This window comes from Macaca nemestrina, chromosome 19 (genome assembly GCF_043159975.1).
Source record: "Macaca nemestrina isolate mMacNem1 chromosome 19, mMacNem.hap1, whole genome shotgun sequence".
Lineage (NCBI taxonomy): Eukaryota > Metazoa > Chordata > Mammalia > Primates > Cercopithecidae > Macaca > Macaca nemestrina.
This window is the reverse complement of record NC_092143.1, coordinates 59,807,401-59,831,937: the sequence shown is the minus strand read 5'-3', so window position 1 is coordinate 59,831,937 and position 24,537 is coordinate 59,807,401. Positions and strand designations below refer to the sequence as shown.

The following is a 24,537-nucleotide window of genomic DNA, read 5'->3' as shown; positions in this document are numbered from 1 at the left end:
AGTTGAGCAGGTAGGCAGAACCCAGGTGGGAAAGGACTTGGGTCTTTCCCGTGTTAAAGAACTTGTTGTGTATACTAATAACATGGAGCCACCAAAAGTATTATTGTGGCAGTGAGATTGTTAAAATTGCAGTTTAAAATAATCACTTGGGTTGAAGTATAGAAGATGTGTCGTTAGTGGGGTAAAAAGAAGGTAGGGAGACCAGTTAGAAGACCAGTGAGGAAATTCAGAGAAAGAATTAAGAGATTCCTAACCAAGACTTTCTCAATGGGGATAGACAAGAGTGGATAAATCTAAAAGCTATTTGGGAGGCATTTGTTAGACTTAGTGATTGACTATAAGAGGTCAAAAAGAAGGTGGATGTAGGTAATGAGATTCTAGTGCTCAGGATTCAGTCCTGGGTAGCTGAGTGGATGGTAATGTCTTTAACAAGAATGGAGAATTTAACCTTGAGGAGCATGAGACAGAGAAGTGTGGTGGAAATTAGCTTTTGGCATGCAGAATTTGAAATGTATCAGAGTCACTGTGGTGGAGATACTAAATAAAGTGTTGGTATATGACCTGGTCATTCAAGATCGAGAAATATTTGGGAGTTATTAGGATATAAGAGATGGTTGAAGCTGTGAGTATGGATGAGCATTTCACACAGTGCCTTGCATAGAACAGGTGCTCCATAGATAACTGGATTTTATTGATTTATCCTGGAAGGTTGTGTTGAATAAGTAAGAAGATGGTCGAGAATGAAACTCAGTGCCATGTTTTGGAACTGGTATAGAAGGAAGATCTGGTGGAAGTTATTGAGAAGAGGGAATTGGCCAGAAACATAGATGAAAAACTAACAGTAGGGTAGGGAAAGCCAGGGCAGGAGTAGTTAGCAGGGTTGGAAGCCATAAAGAGCAAAGGGAGCATGAGGAGAGAAAGAGGTTCATTGACTTTTGGAATCAGGAACCTGAAAGATTTTGAATATATATGTTTTTTAGTTTAGTCTTTTGATTAAAAAATTTTTAAGTTCTTTTATTTTAATTATCCTTCCTTTCTTCCCTCCCTCCCTCCTTCCTTCCTTCCTCCCTCCCTCCCTCCCTCCCTCCCTTCCTTCCCTCCCTCCCTCCCTCCTTCCTCTCTGTCTCTCTCTCTCTCTTTTTTGAGATGAGTTCTTACTCCATCACCCAGGCTTCAACCTCTGCCTCCCAGGCATAAGTGATCCTTCCACCTCAGCCTTCCAAGTATCTGGGACCACAGATGTATGCCACCATGCCTGGCTAATTTTTTGTATTTTTGGTAGAGATGGGGTTTCATCTGTTGTCCAGGCTGGTCTTGAATTCCTGAACTCAAGCAACCCACCCGCCTCGGCCTCCCAAAGTGTTGGGATTACAGGTGTGAGCCACCACATCCAGCTATATTTCTTTTTTTTTTTTTTAAATTATTCTCCTAAGTATGTTCCATGAAAGATTAGGGAGCTTTAATTTTATATATCTCTTAGGCTATATTTTTTTTTTGCCATGTATTTAACCAAAGCCATCTAACCTTATAAGCTTTATTTATTTTTTAAACAACATTATAAACAACATAATGAATGCCTTGAGGACAAGAGCTATTTTTCATCTTGCAAATTGGAGGATTAACATAGTCTCTAGCATGTTATATGTAATAATATTTTTGAAATAAATTGATAAGCATATGTATATATATATAAATGAAAAATGTTAGGTAAAAATTCAGCCTAGATCCTACCATCCAAACTGTGCACATTTTTACGTAGTTATAACTATGACGTCTTAAATTTTTTGTTCTAATTTTTCATTTAATGTTATTGCATTTTTTCGTATTGTATAGTCTTTATAATAGAATCAAACTTCAAATTTTTATAGACTAATTTTTTAAATTATGTGATTTTGATTATTTCTTATTTAGAAAACACCTTTGTTTAATATTGTAGAATTCAACTTATTTTCTATGTTCAAATTAAGAAAAGTATCCTTATGTTTCAGAAATGTATACCATCTTCAAATGACTCAGACTAAGAAAATTACTAAGCAAGGCCACTCTTACAGGTAGCAAAAGTAAATGCCCATGAAGGGTTGATTTCTGGAAGACCCTATTACTCAGATTCTAGTAGGTCAACCTGTGAAATTCTACCAGTAGGACTGTAGTCTTTGAGCTTGAACTTCAGATGTTACCTGGCTGGTAGATGCAACTTCCCTGAAAGGAGTAACACTCAAAGCAGCCATTTATACTTTCCAGGGCCTAAGTTATAATTCCTTGCCTTAGCACCAAGGGAGAAAAGGCAGTGGGGGAGGCTGAGGGTAAAGAGTTGGGGATAGAAATGAAGGGGAAGGTGCTAGAAACCTGAAGGGTGGCCGGGCGCGGTGGCTCACGCCTGTAATCCCAGCACTTTGGGAGGCCGAGGCGGGCGGATCACAAGGTCAGGAGATCGAGACCACGGTGAAACCCCGTCTCTACTAAAAAAAAAAAAAATACAAAAAATTAGCCGGGCGCGGTGGCGGGCGCCTGTAGTCCCAGCTACTCAGGAGGCTGAGGCAGGAGAATGGCGTAAACCCAGGAGGCGGAGCTTGCAGTGAGCCGAGATCGCGCCACTGCACTCCAGCCTGGGCGACAGAGCGAGACTCCGTCTCAAAAAAAAAAAAAAAAAGAAACCTGAAGGGGCTACTAAGGGGAAACAATCCTGAACAGCTGCTTACTGAACTCCTAGGACTGCCAGCAACTTGCCTGGGGATTTCTATGATATGGTTCCAAGTGGAGCTTTCTATATCTATAAAGCAAGGTTAACTAAGGCCCTTGGTAAATAAAGGCATATGGAAAATAAAGATCTTATCTTGGTAAAGGGCCTCAGTGTTTATAAAGCTTTCACATGTTACTTTATTAATTCAAGAAACTGTCCTCATTAAGTTTTGATAAATGGCCTAAACTAGTATGCTCTTTTAAGTTCTGTTTAAAACAGTGATATGGTGGTCAGTATTATCATACCTTATTTGAAGGAAATATTACATTTGAAATAACGACCCAAACATGATACTTATAGGACAGAACATTTTGAATGTTACAGTCATACGTAGATACACACACACACACACACACACACACACTTTGCATACTATTTCAGGGTGTTCATAGACCTTCCCATCTGAATGTCCTCAGATTAAAAGCCCAGCTGTGAGGCTTTAAATGCATATTATAGCTTCTCAGATTAAGTATGTGGTGACAATTTATTTTGATTGCCTGTGATCCAATGTCCAATGGATCCAATTTGTAATCCTCTATTCATTAAAGTGATAAAAACAATACTCAGTGATGAAAAAAGATTTTGATGACATAATATTTAGCGAAAAAATAGTTGGTAAAATGCTATGTAGGTGACTTTATTTTTTATAGAAATATTAACATATGTATGTTATATGTATATTCAAAGGCAAAATGTATGGTAAGGGTGACTGATTATACCTGGATGATAGGATTTTAAATTTCTTTTTATTCATATCAACATTTTAACTTATTTATAATGATAGTGTATTACTTATGTGGTATTGTAAAAGTCTGAACTTAGTGCCTTTTACAACTTATGGATTTTAGGGTCTTCCCTATGTGAATCCTGTTCTTGATCTTCTTAGACCTGCCTCAACAGAGGCATACCAAGTAATCTTCCTTGAATGTCTATGCAATGGTTACTCAAGAAGGGAGAAAGGAAATGAACATTTGACAAATGCTAATTTTACTTGGAACTTCACGTTTACTTTCTCTTATTATCCTCACAATATCCTGCAAAGTTGATTTTATTTCCTCACTTAACTGATAATAACACCAAAGCTCCAAAGGTTGATTGAATTGGCAAAAGTTTTATGTCAAAAGTAAGTGGTGAGGATAGAGAAGAACTTAGGTGTGTCTGGCTCCAAAGTCCAAGCACTTTCCCCTCTGCCATACTGTCTCCTACCTCCTGGCAGGCTCCCATTTTTCACTTCACTAGGACCTGGTCCATATGATGCCTCTCCATGTGCATCTGATACAGCCCCTTCCTCCTGGTCACTCACAAGTTTCTTTTCCTGCATGTTGTTTCTTCCATGCCTCTGCCTTCTTTGAGCTCCATATCCATATCACTCTTATATCCAAAGCATTGGCTCTTACCCCTATTTTGGGCCAAGAACTCACTTGCAGACCTCATGAAAGCTCTCTCTAGAAAATGCACTTTGCGTATGTAGATGTGCACGCACACACACACACACTGCACGCTTTGCATACTATTTCAGGCTGTTCACAGACTCTCCCATCTCAAGATCCTCAGATTAAAAGCCCAGCTGTGCGGCTTTAAATACATATTATGTCTTCTCAGATGAAGTATGTGATGGTGATTATCTATTTTGATTGCCTGTGATCTAATGGATATGTTCTCTGAGGTAAAGAAATGCATTTTTATTGTTTAGTAATGCACCATTAGTGAGTGCTAGAGAAATATGAGGCCAAATAAGGGATCTGAAGAATAAGCAGATACTGTATATGATATTCAATGGGTACTGAATTCTCATTTTTGTAAAAATAAAAGACTCAACATTCATGAAGAGACTAACTCATGATAAGCAATACATTACAATGGCCTGCTTCCATGGTAGATTTTTCAATGGTGATTGTTTTAATAAGTATATTTTTGTTTGTTTTCTTCCTTCAGAAATGAATGCTAAGGGAGTTATCCTCAATGCATTTGAACGTTATCGCCTAAAAACCTGTATTGACTTTAAGCCTTGGGCTGGAGAAACAAACTATATATCAGTGATCAAGGGCAGTGGGTAAGTTGAAGACTTAGTCTTCCAAGGCATCTAAGGAGAACTCTAGTGCCTGGGACGTTACATTACAGCAATCGTCCTAGGCTCTGATCTTTAGGAAGGGGTGGGGACTTTCTTGCTAGTTGCTGGAGAGTAAAAAACAACTGGATCTAGTTTTCGTAGACATAGAAGTTATATTCCCATACATGTAACCACCTTTAGACAAAGTGGATGGGATTGCATGCCATCAGACCCACAACCTTGTGAATTTCAGGCCGTTTGTAATTTACATACTCTTTATCCCTTTCAAGTAAAAAAATGTGTATTTATGCGTGTCCATGTCTGTATTTAAGCTTATTTTAACCCAACCACTCTTATTTCTTGAGTTAAGAAGGCGACAGTATTATTTGTCTTGAGCTCAGCAATTCTGAGTGATTGCTGTCCCTGTAAAGTCCTTGTTTAATGGGCACAGGCATACCAAGGAGGATCTCAAAGACTTTGAAATTCACAGGAAAAACCAGGTCTGGACCACCTTGGGGATGATTTGCTCCTATGTAATATCTGGCGTTAGGGCAAGTTCTTTAAAGATCACCTGGTCTACAAGGTTTTTTAATATTATACAATACCTGGTATATTAGGCTGTTCTTGCATTGCTGTACAGAAATACCAGAGACTCGGTAATTTATACAGAAAAGAGGTTTAACTGGCTCACAGTTCTGCAGGCTTTATAGGAAGCATGGTGCTGACATCTGCTCAGCTTCTGGGGAGGCCTGTGCAAACTTACAATCATGGTGGAAGGTGAAGGTGGAGCAGGCATGTCACATGGCAAAAGCAGGAGCCAGAGAAAGAGTGGGGAGGGGGAGGTGCTACACACTTTTAAATGACCAAATCTCATGAAAATTCACTATTGCAAAGACAGCACCAAGCCATGAGGGGTTTGTCCCATGACTCAAATACCTCCCATGAGGTTCCACTTCCAGCATTGGGAATTACATTTCAACATGAGATGTGAGTAGGGACAATTGTCCAAACTATATCACCTGGGTTATGAGAGAAATGCACAGTGTTCAGATGTAACAGCAAAGGATTTAGGTGGGTAATGAGGTGGACTAGGCAGTGGAGACTCTGCCCTAAGACCTCAGATTGTAACATCCCCTTCCCCCTTTCTTGTAAACTCTCCTATAAGCTGCTGGTCTTCAGTGGGAAATAGGCGGGCTGGGAAGCAAGAACTTTCCATCGGGGCAAACTGTGACCGAATAGCAACGGTTCAACACGAGTTCCTCCACGCTCTGGGATTCTGGCATGAGCAGTCGCGTTCTGACCGGGATGACTATGTCAGGATAATGTGGGACAGAATTCTGTCAGGTACATTTCTCTTATTTTCCTATGTTTTTAGTCAAGGACTGAATTTCTAAGCATGTGTCCTCTCTTGTCATCTGTGGCAACTGTTAATAATTTTAAAACTTTGATGTTTTGATGTCTTAATTCATTCAGCTCAAACTCATTCTGAGTTATTGGAACACTGGTATTCCAGAACCCATATGAGCTAGATATGCTCTTAGAAACTGGGTTTGTGGTTTTAAAGCACATTCAGTCCCACAATATGTTCCTGAGTATTACGTGGAATGGAGTCTGTGCCCAAATTAGTTTAGCAAATCCCCAAGTCTTAGTCCATCTTGCGCTGCTATAACAAAACACCACAGACTGGGTAATTTATAAAGAACTGAAATTTATTCCTCATTGTTCTGGTAGCTGGAAAGTCCAAAATCAAGGGGTGGGCATTTGATGAGGGCCTTCTTGCTGTGTCGCATACCATGGCAGAGGGCAGAAGGGCAAGGGAGAGTCAGAAAAAACAGGGCCAAATCTGTCCTTTTACAAGGAATCCACCCCTGCAGTAGCAAACCTACTCCTGCAGCAATGGGATTAATCGATTTATAAGACAGAGCCCTCATGCCCTAATTACCTCTCATTAGGCCTCACCTCCCAACACTGTTGCAGTGGGGATTAGGTTTCCAATACATGCTTTTGGGGGGGGACATATTCAAGCCATAGCACCTAGGTTAAAAGAAATTAGACTTATTTATCCCACTATACTGCTCTGAGTCTTTATTAGGTTGACAGGAATTGTAAATCTCTAAGAAAAGTGATTTACAAAATGATTTGATCATGGTCTTTTTTTCTTTTTGCAGAGTAGCTTGTAGAGTATTTGGATTTATTGTTTGATGGAACAATTTTCAGTAATAGTTGAGTAGCATGAACTGTTTGTGATTCTGTGTTCAAAGTCACAAAGTCTTAATAACCATGTCTGACTAGAGCTCATGTTTTCCACATTCCACAGTGACACTCAGCTTCCTCATCTGTCCTGCCTGTGCGGGGCGAGACAGAGGAAAGGGCATTGCTATTATGTCTGGGGCACTGTGAGGAGTGCCCTACACAAGGCCCCCTGACACCACACTTCTTGAAATCATAGATCTTGCTCTTCATCCCCCACCTCTGCTTATCTCAAATGGGGTCAGGCATAGCAGCAAACTAAAAGATTTCTAGAGAAACAGCAGTGTTTAGCTTTAATCCACAGCCATACTCTTTAGGATTCCCAAAGTCTTATTTTTGATCAAAACTTCTGCCCACATTTGATAACACATCTTTATGTTTTGGAGATTAGAACCACCTCAATGTGTCCACAGAATCATTCCATTTCAAGTTGGAATCAGTTGCCCATTGGTATAATGCTAAACAGCCTGATATCTTCTCTAAATAGATTCATTTTTGTTTTTTATTATTATTTTAAACTGACAAATCATAATTGTAAATACTTATGGGGTACAGTGATATTTTGACAAGTGTACACAATGTGGAATGACTAAAACAAGCTGCTTAACATAGCCATCACCTCACTTATCATTTCTGTGGTGAGACATTTGAGATTTATTCTTTTAGCAATTTTGAAATATACACTACATTATTATTAACTATAGTCATCGTGCTTTACTTATTTATTTATTTTGAGACAGAATCTTGCTCTGTTGCCCAGGCTGGAGTACAGTGGTATGATCTTGGCTCACTGCAACTTCCGCCTCCTGGGTTCAAGTGATTCTCCTGCCTCAGCCTCCCGAGTAGCTGGGATTACAGGCGCCCGCCACCACAGCTGGTTACTTTTTGTATTTTTAGTAGAGATGGGGTTTCAACATGTTGGCCAGGCTGGTTCATCATGCTTTAAATACATCTACACATATTCTAGTAACCATGAATTATGGTTAGTCAATAACCGCATGTCAACGCTTTCTAATGACTTCTTTGTAGGATAACTAGAAAGTTATCATTCCCAGGTTTCATCTCACCATCCCTTCAAAGTCTTCTTACTTCCATCTCCATCTACGGTGGATGTCCTCAGCCTGCCATCACTGCTGGCCAATGCCCTGAGTAGTTCAACAACACTTTTTGTTGTTGTTGTTTGAGACAGGGTCTTACTCTATCACCCAGGCTGGAGTGCAGTGGCGTGATCACAGCTCACTGCAGCCTCGACTTCCCAGGCTCAGGCAATCCTCCCACCTCAGCCTCCTGAGTAGCTGGTACTACAAGCATGCACCACCACGCCTGGCTAATTTTTAAAATATTTATTTTATTTTATTTTATTTTATTTTGAGATGGAGTCTCATTCTGTCACCTAGGCTGGAGTGCAGTGGTGCAGTCTCAGCTCACTGCAACCTCCGCCTCCTGGGTTCAAGCAATTCTCCTGCCTCTGCCTCCCAAGTAACTGGGATTACAGGCACGCACCAACACGCCAGGCTAATTTTTGTATTTTTAGTAGATACGGGGTTTCACCATGTTGGCCAGGCTGGTCTTGAACTCCTGACCTTATGATCAGCCTGCCTTGGCCTCCTAAAGTGCTGGGATTACAGGCGTGAGCCACCACGCCTGGGCTTAAAATATTTATTAGAGATGAGGTCTCACTTTGTTGCCCCGGCTGGTTAGCAACACTTTTTAGAATCCTCCTTTCCACCAGCAGTTTTTACAGCCTTAGACTAAATGCCAGTGTCCTAACTATGGGCTGCAATAGAACCTTAGATATGTTCAGTGTCACTGCTTGTATTACAGTTCTAAGTTTGAATGTTATATTGTAAGATGGGAATAATGAAACTGTTGTTAGTTGTAGCAAAAATTGTTTGAGTTTATTATATTCTCCATTTCTAAGTGAGCAGTATTTGGAGTAAGATAAGCTGAATTTTCTGAACATCAAGTAAAGATTTTTTATTTATCCTTTAGGCAGAGAACACAATTTTAACACCTATAGTGACAGCGTATCAGATTCCCTGAACGTTCCCTATGATTACACTTCAGTAATGCACTACAGTAAAACTGCATTCCAAAACGGAACAGAGCCGACAATTGTCACAAGAATCTCAGACTTCGAGGATGTGATTGGCCAACGAATGGATTTCAGTGACTCTGATCTCCTAAAGTTGAATCGACTGTATAACTGCTGTATGTGACAGGTTCTTTGAAATGACTTGTATTTCCCTCTGTTATGTAGGAAAAAATGATGGTCTGTGCCATTTCGTCGAGCACCGGTGGGGTTTCTGAGATTATGGAGACTTGATATTCAGGAAGTAAACAGAATAGTACTCAGATCTCAATCTACACCTTGGAAGCAGCATTTTTCTTTTCACCACGTCTGGTGTTGAGATCTAAAAACAAATTGGGTCCTGTAGGAATATGCCTCAGGCAGGTTTTAAAAGCTGTTACTAATTCAAACATGGGTAAGACTGATACTCACACTTCCTTTTAGCTAGAATGATATGTCTAGTTGTAATATGAATGGGATCAAATAAACTGGATTGTGGCTTAATGATTCGAATAACTAGGGGAGTGTAGACTCAGATTTCTACAAATTAGATAATTTTTTTAAAAAAGATGGGGCAGAGAGCTTATTCAGATGTGCAGAATTCATTACCTTCTTTGTAGGGGTTCTGCAAATGAAGAGGGATCTTTGAGCCACCATCACCCAGAATCAGTCAGGTGTTCCCTGTAATACCAACCTGGCATTTCTAATACTGTAATAAGTTCAGTTTTTCTTACTTAGATTATCATGTTGTATGAGTGTCAATAATTGTTTTTTGCTTTTGTAGCCTCTTCCTTGAGTTTTATGGACTCGTGCAGTTTTGAATTGGAAAATGTGTGTGGCATGATCCAAAGTTCAGGAGATAATGCTGACTGGCAACGGGTTTCACAGGTTCCCAGGGGGCCAGAGAATGATCACTCCAACATGGGCCAGTGCCAAGGTAACAGGAGTGGGATACTCCTAGATTGTATACCCAGTGGCTACAGCCACGTTCTTCTCTATGAAAGACTGGGATTTTATCTCTAATTTCTATCAGATTAATTAATGATTATTCATTAGGTGACTACTGAGAAGTAGGTCTTGCACCTGATAAAGACATTGTTAATTGCTTTTCCTTCTGCATTTATTTTTCTTTCTACAAGTCAGAGCTGGGCTCTGTGATGCCTCTACCAGTGCGTTCCCATAGGAGAGCATACCAGAGTGGGCCTCCTGCAAGGCCTTTTATCTCAGGGGCAGTACTATTGTTTTCTAGAAGTTTGCAGAATACAAGAGACTCTTCCCAATGGATAGCACTAGGCTGTGAACTATTGTTTCAGAACTGTAGCTGGATGTGATTATATGCTCCTGTTACAAAAATATCTAAAAAGCACCATTTATTTAATTTTCTTCAGATGCATATCCTTTTCCATTTTCATTTTGTTTTGCCTTAAGTAGCTATTTGGCTACAAGGACCACATTTTTACTTATTTGCTTATTCTGGCAACAAATATGTAAAACTAGACTTCAGAACTTAGGGCCAGTGCTTAATAATAATAGCTTAGATGATCTAGGCAGGAATTGGAGGCCTTCAATGGCAAAAAGGTGCTTTTCCTTTTATTTTTCTTTTTATTTTTTTATTTTTTATTTTTTTATTTTATTTTATTTTTTTTTGAGACGGAGTCTTGCTCTGTCGCCCAGCCCAGGCTGGAGTGCAGTGGCGCGATCTCGGCTCACTGCAAGCTCCGCCTCCCGGGTTCACGCCATTCTCCTGCCTCAGCCTCCCGAGTAGCTGGGACTACAGGCGCCCACAACCGCGCCCGGCTAATTTTTTGTAATTTTTAGTAGAGACGGGGTTTCACCGTGGTCTCGATCTCCTGACCTTGTGATCCGCCCGCCTCGGCCTCCCAAAGTGCTGGGATTACAGGCGTGAGCCACCGCGCCCGGCCCTATTTTTCTTTTTAAATGCATATTTGGATAGCGGATAGTGGTCCTCCTCAGACCAGAGGAAAGTAGATAGGGAGGGAGGGAGGAAAGGAAGAAGAATCCAGACCAGGCAGCTCTCACTTTTTTCTGTTTTTGAAAGCTAATTTCTGTAGTAAGGGAAAGGTTCCCTAACGTTGTGTCTTTCAGAAATTGCCTGCTCCTAGAACCATATTTAAATGCCCAACACAATTCCCTGCATATAGTGGAAACTAAGCAAATACTTGAAATAAGATAAAGAAAATTGGGCCGGGTGCAGTGGCTCATGCCTGTAATCTCAGGCCTTTGGGAGGCCAAGGTGGGCAGATCACCTGAGGTTGGGAGTTTGAGACCAGCTGGGCCAACATGGTAAGACCCCGTCTCTACTAAATATGCAAAAATTAGCTGGGTGTGGTGGCGCATGCCAGCTAGTTGCAGGACTGAGGCAGGAGAATCACTTGAACCCGGGAGGCAGAGGTTGTAGTGAGCTGAGATAGTACCATTGCATTCTAGCCTGGACAATGGAGTAAGACATTGCCTCAAAAAAAAAAAAAAAAAAAAAAAGGAAACAAAATATATATACATTCAAACCAGAATCACTAGCTCTGCCTTCTTTAGAGATGGCTTGGAAGATTAAGTATTGCAGATAATGAAAGCAGAGAACTGGGAGGTACCTCTGAAATTATCAGGTTCAGTTATTCTCTATTTTTTCATTACAAATATCATTTAAAAAATATTAAAATGTGAATCTCCCCAGATGGTTGCTGTAGTTACAGTATCTTCTGAGAGTTGAATTTCTTTCTTTCTTTTCTTTTATTCTTCCTTCTTTTTTTGTGACAGTTTGAAGCCAAAGAAGTTAGAAAGTGTTTTTTTAAAAAAAGGGGGCAGCCAAGGCCCTGGTTTCCTGGCTGGGCTCTCGCTCCTGTCCGCATTGTGTGTTCACCTCTCCAGAAAGACCTAGAAGTTGACGCTGAATTAGCCTTGGGAGACACAGATGCTACAACTCTCTACCCACCCAAGTTTCAAACCCTCCTTTTGACTTAATTTCCATTTTCCTTTTTCATATTCTTAGAGGGGAACAACCCTCTGTAGCATCTTTTTCCAGTGGTAGCTCTTCCCACTTGGAGCTGGACCAGGGTTGCAGACACTTGAAAGGTGTCCTGTGTAGACTCTACCTTTTAGCCCTGCTGTTTGGTCTTGACCTGCAGCCTTACAGTGGATTTTTAAAAAATTAGCATTTGATACTTAAACTTGCTGTATCTTTATAGCTCATAACAAACGAAGATAAGCAAGGATTAGTGCCCACGGAAAACTACTATTGTAAGTAAACGTCTTATAAATAATAGAGAAGTTTGAGTTTTATACTGTTATGTCAATCTGCTAGCTTTTGCAAGTGCCAGATATGTAGCTTAGGCTTCTGTCGTTTCTCCCTGGCGATTTATATATGGATGTTACTTACGCCTCGTGTAAAGAATCTAGCACCACTATTAACAAACACACATTTCCATACCCAGTATCTGTTTTCTCTCAATTCTGCTTTTCTTTAACAGGTTCTGGTTTCTTCATGCATTTCGATAGCAGCTCTGTAAATGTGGGGGCCACAGCAGTGCTGGAAAGTAGAACGCTGTACCCTAAAAGAGGATTTCAGTGCTTGCAATTTTACTTATATAACAGTGGCAGTGAAAGTGATCAACTGAACATCTACATCAGGGAGTATTCTACAGACAATGTGGATGGCAATTTAACCCTTGTGGAAGAAATAAAAGGTACAATGTCAACATTCTTATTGTTTGGATTCAAACTGAGGCAATCTTAGGTCTTTTCTTTAGTTAATGCAACAATTTACAATAGGGCAGGGGCTACTGAGTCACTACCCTTCAACTAAGAACTAGATTCTTCTTGTTTTAAGTGGTGGCAAGGAAGCTAGAATGAAGACTCTTTCTGAGTGCTCTGTTATGTGACACTCACTTAAGAAACTGTAGATCAGTCTCTGGCACTATGGAGGTCAGTTCTTGGCAAATAATAAAAATACAAAGCCGGGTGCAGTGGCTCACAGCTGTAATTCCAGCACTTTGGGAGGCCAAGGCAGTCGGATCACCTGAGGTCATGAGTTCGAGACCATACTGGTCAATATATAGTGAAACCTTGTCTCTACTGAAAAAATACATAAATTAGCTGGGAGTGGTGGCACACGCCTGTAGTCCCAGCTATTTGGGAAGCTGAGGAAGGAGAATTGCTTGAACCCGGGAGGCGGAGGTGGCAATGAGCTGAGATCACGCCACTGCACTCCAGCCTGTGCGACAGAGCAAGACTCTATCTCTGAAAAAATAGATAAAATAAAATAAAATAAAATACCTGAAAATACGATGCGAACTAGCTTAGGCAAAATAGGACAGGTTCCTGGCTGAAGGGTAGTTACAGCCTGTGGGACAGATGAGGGAGACACCGGCTTGAGGGGGAATTTTTAATAGCTCTGTCTCTGAACATTGCTGGGCACCTCTTGTTTTACCTCAGAATGGCTTTCTTTATAGGACTGGTACTTTGGTTGTTTCACTTCCCAGCTTACATTTGACCAAATTTGCTATCAGTCTGGAAAAAGGACTCTTCCTCTAATATAAAGCTTAGAAAATAAATCCCAGTGAAGAACTGGGATGCTTATGACTTCAGTCAAACACAGCCTCTGGAGCAATTCCTGAGTGGGAAGTGAGTACCCACCCTTCTTACCAACAATATGTCGGAGAGGAGAGCCATGTTGAGCACCTATGCAAGTAGATGGTTAAGGGGGTGACTGAGAAAGGGAGGGGCTGTGGGCTGGCAGATATATTACTGTCTATTCCACTTAATCATCTCCTGGCTTGAATGAATTGAGTAATTCAATTTGTTCCACAATTGGATCCATATTATGCAATATAGTATGCCATTTTCCTCCTGTGTTTAACAAGGAGAAACAATCTGAAATACAGGTGATATTTTTCTTTGTGAACACCTATAAGCAGTGAGGTTTTTAAGCTCACTAAGAATATACACATATTATACATATATATTATTCATGTAACAAAATAAAATATAAAGTATAATTATATATAATATGTATTATATATTAAATATATAAAAGTCTTATATATAAGCCATATGTTACTATAAATATTATATATTATGTATTAATATATAAATTAATATAAATATTGATATAATGTATCTATAATATATATAATTGTCCAGGATTGGAAGGGGGATCCTTTCTATTAGCAATCTGTGGGTGTGTCATTGATACACAATAACACAAAAAGGCACTTAAGAAACTTCCTTATTTTCTGTCATTTGGGTATGTCTAACTTATTCTCAAGTAGCTGTGTTTCACATTAAGCACCAACATATTTTTGTTTTAAGACTTTGTGTTAACCACTAGTTTGACATGAATTTCTCAGCTGCTGTCCATCTGGGGGTTTCTGCAGATTATTTAGTATACTGCTTCTTATTTGAGTATGTGATATAAGAAAATCAGACAAAATGGCATATCATGTGCTGCTAGCGAGGGTTATGGGCTAATAGTTGGGGAGGGAGTGCAGGTTGGAAAGAAAGAAGGTGGTACCAAATATCAGATAAATACTTACAATGCTGAGTCACTGGGAAGTAATCTAAAGAGTAGATTGCGGGATGTGGGCTTTCCAGGGTTTGGTGGATTTTGTTTAATATTACCAAAAGGTTGATTGAAGATTTTGTATGTGAGGGAAGTATTCCAATCAAACCATAAATATATTAAAGAAGGCTTTGCCTGAGTATTACAGGAATCTTGGGTAGAAGTATTACGAGTATTGGGCTTGCTGGCTGTTTAACAATGGAGAATGCCAGGTAACTCATAGGTAGGGCATGAAGTACTCATGAGCTAGATGTTGTTATTTGCTCTCTGATCTCTAGGAAAGGGTGATCTATTTGAGAAACAGCTAGACAAATATTCAGCTATTCCAGAGAACAGTGTGACCCCATAGAAGCACCTTTAAGTAAATAATTCTAGGCTGGAGCTTTGGCAAAACCATACTTCTGACCCATAGAAATAAATCAGTTTTGGATGATCCTTTGTCTAAGAAAGCTAGAAATCTAATGTTGACATGTACATAATTTAAACTTCTTTGTCTTTGAAATAATAATAACTCTTTTGCAGAAATACCCATTGGGAGCTGGCAACTTTATCATGTAACATTGAAAGTGACCAAGAAGTTTAGAGTGGTGTTTGAAGGACGCAAAGGCTCTGGCACATCACTGGGTGGTCTGTCTATTGATGACATCAATCTTTCGGAAACACGGTGCCCTCATCATATCTGGCATATAAGGAATTTCACACAGTTCATTGGCAGCCCAAATGGAACTTTGTATAGCCCTCCATTTTACTCTTCTAAAGGTTATGCCTTTCAGATTTACTTAAATCTAACCCATGTGACTAATGCAGGGATATATTTCCACTTGATCTCTGGAGCCAATGATGATCAATTACAGTGGCCATGTCCTTGGCAACAAGCCACAATGACACTTTTGGATCAAAATCCTGACATTCGACAGCGTATGTCCAATCAGCGGAGTATAACTACGGACCCATTTATGACCACCAGTTCGTAACTCATTTTCTTTATTGCTAATAAACAATCATTGCTCTAGGAGGGATGGATAATTTTGGGAATGAGAGATTGCACAGTTAGTTACCTAGGGAAATTTGAGTCCCAAATCTTAAGATATTTAGGAGAAAGGTTTCAAGAATTGTGGACAGAGTCTTTCAGACAGGAGCTCATCAGAAATGTCAGCAAGGACTCCAACAAATAAAGAAGATACTGACTGTATTCCTGGGAATTGATGGCCCTCCTCAGATTTCCACTTCTGTGCAAGAAGTGTTGGTTTTAGAGTCTGACATGCCTGAGTTCAAGTCCAAGGTTTGCTTCTCATTAGCTATGTGACCTTGAGCAGATAATCTCTTAGGGCCCCAGTGTCCTCAACTGTAAAGCCAGGGCTGTAGTAACCATTCCACAGATTTACTATGAGAATTAGTACAGGTCAAGTGTGGAAGCTGTGGAAAGGCCTGCAGTGGAGAGGCCCTCAGATGTTGGGTTTTTCTAACTCATGCTACCTTGTTCACGTCACTGGGAATGTCAAAAATAATTCAGCGTTGGAAATGGGGGTAGTTTTTGACCAGAAGGAAGGTATTGAGCAGGTGCATTCAAGTGTTGGTGGGAAGGGTGTGAGAATACATTATAATTTCTTAGTAAAAAGTTACAGAGGATTTGCTAATCGTGACATCATTCCCCATCTTTCCCATCTCAAAAAGAAGTAACCCACTGAAAGCAATGATCACACTTCTAATTTTAATAACTCTTTGCTTCTGAGACCCTCATAAAGGAAAACAATGAAATTATGGCAAGCTGAATATTTTTGCCAAATGTGAATTCTGTATATGAAAAACATGGACCAAATTGGCATAGAAAAAATCCAACTTAATCTCATAGGAAAACAATAATATTCACCAATGGAATTGTAGGGACTTGACATTCAGAATTTTTTCACTTTTTCCTAAAGTGTTTCTTCCTGAATGACATTAAAAGCAGCTCAGGGCTGGGTAGGTCATTATCTTTTCCCAGAAGCAGTACTTCTTCTTGTCTTCTACTTCTGAAGCACTTTGCTTGTTAGGTGGATAATTCAGTTAATAAGATAAATCATTCTATGCTGATATTAAAAAGTCTCTCAGCAATATATTGCTTTAACTAGACAAACTGTAACTTTGTAAAAGGACTCTCTTAGTAGCCTTAGGCTACTAAGAAATTATTCTAATAGATAGGAGGGTTTCTATACCGTTCAATAAGTAGAGATATGATATTCCCAGGAATATCTGGCACCTAGGAAACTTCTGGTACCTCTCCACTCTTATTCTACAGTGTGGTCCTCCCTGCCAGGTAATTTCATTTCCTCTAGGACAGTATAAATGAACAAGCCCCAGCGATTTGCCAGGGAATACATCACAGGCCAATAGCATCATTTAATTATTTTGAGCTCCAGCCTAATTGTGTTTCACATTGCCTGTTCTTTCCTACCACCAAAAGCTACGATGATGATAAACACACTCCATTAATATAAATTGCTTTTTCAGATAATGGAAGCTATTTTTGGGACAGGCCTTCCAAAGTGGGAGCAGTGGCTGTTTTCCCTAATGGAACTCAGTTTAGAAGAGGTGGTGGCTATGGAACCAGTGCCTTTATAACCCATGAGAGGCTGAAAAGCAGAGATTTTATAAAAGGAGATGATGTTTATATCCTACTGACAGTGGAAGGTATGTCAATAAAAATAGTTTTATATAAGCTAGTTTTTTGTTGTGGCCACTGATTATTTTCTGTTTATTTCTGCATTCCATTTTTAGGTGTATTATGTAGAGATGTGGGGGGAAATGGGCATGAGTGGGGTGTGAGGGGAACATGAATTATTGACAACATGAAAATAATTTAATTTGAAACAGTAAGGACTCCAGAATAAAGAATTTAATGAATACCACATGAAGTTATAGTGGAAATCTTTAGGTTGGGAAATTTCTTTAGAAATAAATTAAAATAGGCCGGGCATGGTGGCTCAAGCCTGTAATCCCAGCACTTTGGGAGGCCGAGATGGGTGGATCACGAGGTCAGGAGATCGAGACCATCCTGGCTAACACGGTGAAACCCCATCTCTACTAAAAAATACAAAAAACTAGCCGGGCGAGGTGGTGGGCGCCTGTAATCCCAGCTACTCGGGAGGCTGAGGCAGGAGAATGGCGTGAACCCGGGAGGTGGAGCTTGCAGTGAGCCGAGATCCGGCCACTGCACTCCGGCCTAGGCGACAGAGCGAGACTCCGTCTCAAAAAAAAAAAAAAAGAAATAAATTAAAATAGAACAATTATACTCTAGGATTCCCGAAATAAAAATATGACATCAGCACATGAAATGACTGGAAACGGCTGTGTCTTATCTGTTTCAAATGTACATACATGCATACATATATACATACACACACACATATATATATATATATATATATATAGGCAGAAATGATATTAATCTCTTGTTAGATTAATGTTAAATTTCTTACTCCTGCAGCCAATAAATACATTTTGCAGCAATTCTGGTGGTTTTCATTTTTTATGTGGTAGGATTTTAACTCATTTTCTATTAAAGACCCACTTGGGTCTCAGTAAATCAGATTGTCGTTTGTGATGAAAGGTGGTGCAATTAAAACCCACAAAAATTTGACTCCAGTGTCCATTAGAGTAAATCTAGATGATACCTCTTGGAGAAATTATTCAGAAATAACTTTTGTTAAGAGAGAAAACATTTTATGTAGCAGAGAAAAAAAATCAGATATGCATCAGTTCTCTTTGACCATAGCGATTTCAACCAGAAGCAATAACATACTGCAGAGAGCATAACACTATTTGTCAGGGCACTTGGTGTCTTTCTCCAAGTCTCCACCAACTTGCTCTACCAAGCCAGAGACCTCTGACCTTGGGCAATGCCCTCAATTACTTTACATTTCTGAGTTTTGGTTTCCTTATCTGTCTCTTGAAAGTTGGCATCAGGGGCTTGTACCCTTCTGGGCTCCCACAATCCAGGCCAGCATGTGGTTGAGTTGGAGCCCCAGCAGGCTGGCCTAGTTTCCCTTTGCCTAGTTCTTATCTCGCTGCCTATATCAATGTTGCTAGACTGTGCTTCAAGGTTACCTGAATTTCTCATAAGCCTAAAATCTGATCATTGTCTATTTTGAAACTTAAGATTGGGCTTGGCATGATGGCTCACACCTACAATCCCAGGACTCTGAGGCTGAAGTGGAAAGAATGTCTGAGCCCGGGAGCAAAGACCAGCCTGGGCAACATACAAGATCCTACCTCTAAAAAAAAAAAAAAAAAAAAAAAAAAAAGAAAGAAAGAAAGAAAAAAGGAAAAAAGAGACATTAAAAGAAAAAGAAACTTAAAGATCAAATGATTGTTAAACAAAAGCTGATTTCCATCCACACTCTTCCCCATCTTCCTAGACATATCTCACCTCAACTCTACGCAAATCCAGGCAACACCAACCCCTAGTGTCCAAGACCTCTGCTCAAAAACCACCTGTGAAAATGATGGTGTCTGCACTGTTCGAGATGGCAAAGCTGAGTGCAGGTAAGGATCATTTGGAAGAGATCTCTCCATTCTTTGGTTAGAAATTTTATTCCCATAATGTAGGATTAAATACTTGATAGTTCTTATGAATGAAATCAGTTGATTCCCATCTCACAGTCATTCATAGAATTTTTTGTGGTGTTGTCTTCCTTTTGGGGCTTTGGATAACCACAAAAACTATCTTTGTGATAGCCAACACAATTTTTTATGAAAAAAATATTACACTATATTCTAATTGTCTGAAAAAGTCCTCACAACAGTCCAGTCATTTTAAGTGTAGCTGCCTCCATTTCCTAGATGAAGATACTGACGTTCTGAGGAGCCCTTGGCCAAGATGTGAAGCTGGAGGGTGGTGGGCATGGGACGCTGAGAACTAAACTTTCTCTATTACCTGTGCTAACAGCCTTTCCTAACTTGCAGATGCTGTTTTAGTATCAGATTAGGAGGAATTCCATTTTTTCTTTCCATTGCTTACACCTGTGCTCTAGGTGCTTGTCTCTCTCCAGTCCAGAGTGGGTAAAATAGTTCCATATAGCAGTGACCTATTGGTGATCAAATAGACTAAAGGTGATCCACATCTTTAACTGTGAAGATTTCTGGAGTTACATATCAACTCATAACTCTGAGTCACACTCTCAATGTGCAGGTGCCGGTCAGGGGAAGACTGGTGGTACATGGGAGAAAGGTGTGAAAAGAGAGGCTCTACCCAAGACACCATCGTCATTGCCGTTTCATCTACTGTCGCTGTGTTTGCCTTGATGCTCATCATCACTCTTGTCAGTGTCTATTGTACCAGGAAGAAATATCGTGAAAGGATGAGCTCAAATGGACCAAATCTGACTCTGCAAAATGTAAGTTGAGGCTGATATTTGATTATTCACAACCTATTGGTGAAATCTTATGGAGAGGAACTAGGACATTTTTGACATACTTTGGTTCTTGCCTTCTTCTCTTTGCTTCCTATGCTGGGACAACTGATTTCAGACTATAAAAGTTCCTATTACTTTCACTGTAAATCAACAATTCTTAAATTGGGATTTATGGAGGTTCATTATCCTCCTGGAATTGTATACAACATTGTGTACAGTTGTGTGTAGGGGTTTTTTTCCTGGAGTGTGGTGTGGTCTGTGACCTGAAAGGCACAATTGATTTTGCCTGCAAGTTCAAACCTTCCTGGTAAAGTGGAGAGGTGGCCTGCAAGTGTTTTTGTTCTAAAGGCTTTAGAGTGGTGCTGAGCTGAGGCCCGTAGGAGGGGGATGCAGGCATGTTTGGGGAAGCTTTTGCATTAAAGAAGGTTCCAGTTCATTCTGGCTTCACGTGGAATAACTAATTCTAAGGCAAGTTTTCAAGTAAAGGATTTAGTCTTCCCTCAAAAAATCTCTAAAATGTGAATAGACTCCTGAAACGACCCTGTTTCCAGTGGGTCCCTTGGGAAGCTGACTCTGAGATGGATATTTGTACACAGGAGGTTGATTGGGGAGGGCTCCTGGAACACATATAATAGGCCGAGGGAGCTGGCCTGGGCAGAGGGTGAGGTTAGACTGTGATGTGGTTGCAGCTGAGGCCTTAGCCCATCCTCCAGGGAGCTCTGGAGTGGGGATGATTCCTTCTTAGGCACATCCTGAATCAAGGGAGGGGGGCCAGGCCTTTGTACTCCCATCGCTGGAATGGGGCTGCCCCCAAAGAGGGGCATAAAATTGGACAAGGCAACGGCCTTTGGGGGAGGGCATTTCTTGCATGACAGCCTTCATTCAAAGGACAGAACCAAGCAGCAGTGCCCTAGCATCCACTACATACTCCAGCAGTAGAGCACAGAGTTTTACATGCCGATTCATATTCTTCCTCGCAAAGGAGCACAGAGAAAGTGGCATGAAATCTGAACATTACCTAAAAATGAAGCCCTAAAATTCTTCCAGTTCTAGTTCATTCCAATTGGAGTCTCTGAAAATTGCTACTGAAGCCAGTCAGAAAACATGCCCAATTAGAATATCTCCAAAAATAAAAATACCGCAATTGGCTAAAGCAAGAGTACATTTTCTTAAGAAAAACGATTATTCAAGACATACTATATTTAAAGTTTTGAGTTTTTAAAGGGGACAGATGGGTATCAAGATATTATTATTTATATCAAGATATAAAATAATAAAAACATGTTTGACCAGTCAGTCAAAACCTGGACAATGATAACGAACTGAAAGGAAGTCGTTGTATTATCGTAGGCTGTTGTCCTATTTCCTCAACATCAGGAAGATGTTTAATGCTAATAATATGGCAATAGATCAATTACCTCACAAAACTATTACAAAAGTGCTTAAAATATAAACAGATTGTTTTGTTTTAAGACAACTTTCAGCTTATTTTATGACTCAAAATAAAAGGGAAAAATCAGCAAATACTTGGCCTGGTATGTCAACCTGATGGCAGCTGTGCCTGCAAGTTCGGTCTCCTGGGCCATTGGGATGAGCCAGAAGTTGGTGCATGGAAGGTGGAGCAGTGGCAGGGCAGGAGGGGACAAGTTAACTGGGTGGATGGGATTGCCAGGATATTTCCTTGACAATGGGAAGTGTAACAGCTGTTATAAGGACTCTAACTTAGCAAGTAAAAATTGGAAGGAGTTAAAGAAAAGTGACAAAACCAAAGAGAAGAGACAGAAGGAAACTAAGTCAATAAAGTGGGGAAACCATGAGAGTATCAGGGACATGGTAAGGATAGTAAGTGGAAACACACACACGCACACACACACACTCCATAATATTACAACAGAACTATTTTGTGTCTGGGTCATTTAAACACATTCCCAAGGACAAGGCAGTTGACTTACATTATCTTAGGCTAGGCATTTCTACAGTTAATTCACTGATAACAGATCTCACAGATGTTGTTTAGATCTTAAATCAGAATGACCTTTTTTTCTGAGGCAAATGTATGTGTTCACCATAATGTTTTAGCATCTGAATAATGTGGGCTCAAAAAGCCAGGGCTCTAAATGGAGACCAGGAGCAGGAGCCATTGCCAGCTAGGAGGGAGGCCAGGAGACTACTGATGGGGACTTCATTTAAAGACTAGATCGTTTTCCTGTGATTCATTTAAATAACAGTTTTTAAATTTAGAAATTAAATCATCAATTGTTCTTTCCTCTTTTAGCAGCATGCTTTTTGAAGATTAACTCGACAATACGGCCAGCAAATGAAATTAAAAAGGATTCTTCGTCATGGATTCGCCTAAGAGATATTACAACCACCTCATTCTTCTAAAAATGGATCTTTTCTGTAAATAGCTGGAAATACTATAAATCACTATTTTGGTCAAAGTCAATTTGGTGAAATACTGTTTGTGTTTCCTTCTTTTAAATGAGAGAAAAGCAATTCAGGCTCTTCTGAAAGTATAATATTGTCTAGAAAAAAGGGAGAGCAACAGTTAGAGATTGCTTTTCAAATTACTGATCCTTCCATATGGGGGCCACGTGTGGTGTCCTCACAAGTGATTCCTTAGAAACCCACTAGAAACACCCAGTGGGAATGATCCTCCATGCGGAATTGCAGCAATTTCAGTGCCATCCTTTCCCAGCATTGGGAAGGGTAATGGGATAGCTCCCCACTCTCTGTTAATATACATTCTTCTCCACAACCGGCTACTCTCTTGTTTTCTTATATAGTCCCTATGGTACATGAGCTTGGTTTAGAATTTGATTGAGCAAATGACTATAATCAGCAAGAAAACCTTTCACTCTTTGAGTGGCAAGTCTCAAAGTTTTTGGGTCTCAGGAGTCTTTACATTTTAAAAATTACTGAAGATCTCAAATAGATTACTGAGGATCTCAAATAGATTACTCAGGAATCTTCACATTTTAAAAATTACTGAGGATCTCAAATAGATTATTCAGGAATCTTCACATTTTAAAAATTACTGAGGATCTCAAACAGATTACTGAGGATCTCAAATAGATTATTCAGGAATCTTCACATTTTAAAAATTACTGAGGATCTCAAATAGATTACCGAGGATCTATTTTGCTTACAAGCAGCTCATTGATTTAAATAAGTGTTTATTAGAAATTCAAACCAGGAAAAATTTAATGTATTTATCAATCTCAAAAAATAAGCCCCTTCTATACTAACATAAATATTTTTATGAAAAATAGCTGTATTTTTCAAAACACGAGAATATTTAGCAAAGAGAGGGGCATTGGTTTACATTTTCTGGGAAAATCTCTAATGCCTAGCTCAATAGAAGACAGCTGAGTTTTCACAGATGCTTCTGCATTTATTCTGTTGTGATATATTAATTTGTTTGAAGGATGTGAAGAAAATCTAACCTCACACAAATATGTTCTTGGAAAAGGAAGGCATATTTGAATAGCTTTCTCAGGTAAATATGAATATTCTTTTGAAATAATTTTGTTAAAAGTTGACAATGGTAACTTCTTAAAGGTTAGTTGCAATCAAAATCCGAAACCATATCAATGAACTTTTGTATTCTGTCCTGTAAAATCCATCAGTCTATCTTGTATTTTGAGTCTTTCAGCTATGTCTGATTTTGCAATACTGTGCATTGATAATTTAGAAAATATTGGTTCACTGAGTTATACAGCTCTTACAACATTTGACACATTTCATTATACGGTATGAAAACAACATTAGTTAATTGCACTACTGATCTCATTTTAAAGTCTTTCATGCTTGTAGCCCCAGCATTTTGGGAGGCCGAGGCAGGTGGATCACTTTAGTCCAGGAGTTCAAGACCAGCCTGGACAACACAGGGAGACTCTGTCTCTCTCTATATAAAAAAATTATCTGGGCATGTTGGCACGTGCTTGTGGTCCCAGCTACTTGGGAGGCTGAGGTATGAGGATTGCTTGGACCCAGAAGGTCAGGCTGCAGTGAGCTGTGATTGCACCACTGTACTCCAGCCTGGTGGACAGAGTAAGACTCCATGTCAAAATAAATAAGTAAAAACATGACTAAAAACCCCCCAATTTTTTATTTATATATATATAAGTATTTAAGTCTTGGGAAATTGTTATGCTCATGGTGGCAGAAACAAATTTTCCAAAATTTTAACTTTTGTTTGAAATATTAAATTTTATCATTGGCAATAAATCCCATCTTTCTTGTAGCATCAGGCTCACTTTACTCAATTTTTTAAATTCAAATTTTATTTAGAGATAATTGTAGTCACACACAGTAATAAAAAATAATTCAGAGAGATCCATCTACCCTTCACTCAGTTTCCCCTAATGGTAACATCTTGCAGAACTATATACACTACAATAGCATAATCAGGATATTGACATTGATACAATCAAGACACAGAACATTTCCATCACC

The 24,537-nt window shown here is 39.6% G+C and overlaps 1 protein-coding gene across 3 annotated transcripts in view; it reads left to right on the top strand.

Moving 5' to 3' along the window:
* Nucleotides 1-24,176, top strand: part of LOC105498299 (meprin A subunit beta) — a 32,883-nt gene extending 8,707 nt beyond the window's left edge. Inside the window, exons 6-15 of one of the 3 annotated variants that reach the window (XM_011770326.3) lie at nucleotides 4,676-4,793; nucleotides 5,956-6,134; nucleotides 9,033-9,251; nucleotides 9,896-10,048; nucleotides 12,597-12,812; nucleotides 15,209-15,652; nucleotides 17,177-17,356; nucleotides 19,084-19,210; nucleotides 19,857-20,061; nucleotides 22,358-24,176. In XM_011770326.3, the coding sequence (XP_011768628.2) occupies nucleotides 4,676-4,793; nucleotides 5,956-6,134; nucleotides 9,033-9,251; nucleotides 9,896-10,048; nucleotides 12,597-12,812; nucleotides 15,209-15,652; nucleotides 17,177-17,356; nucleotides 19,084-19,210; nucleotides 19,857-20,061; nucleotides 22,358-22,369 (1,853 nt within the window). In that variant the 3' untranslated portion in view covers nucleotides 22,370-24,176. Of the gene's footprint in view, nucleotides 1-4,675; nucleotides 4,794-5,955; nucleotides 6,135-9,032; nucleotides 9,252-9,895; nucleotides 10,049-12,596; nucleotides 12,813-15,208; nucleotides 15,653-17,176; nucleotides 17,357-19,083; nucleotides 19,211-19,856; nucleotides 20,062-22,354 lie in introns of all 3 variants that reach the window. The other 2 variants (XM_071085487.1, XM_011770316.3) reach the window with 2 other exon arrangements.
* Nucleotides 24,177-24,537: the final 361 nt, after the last annotated feature.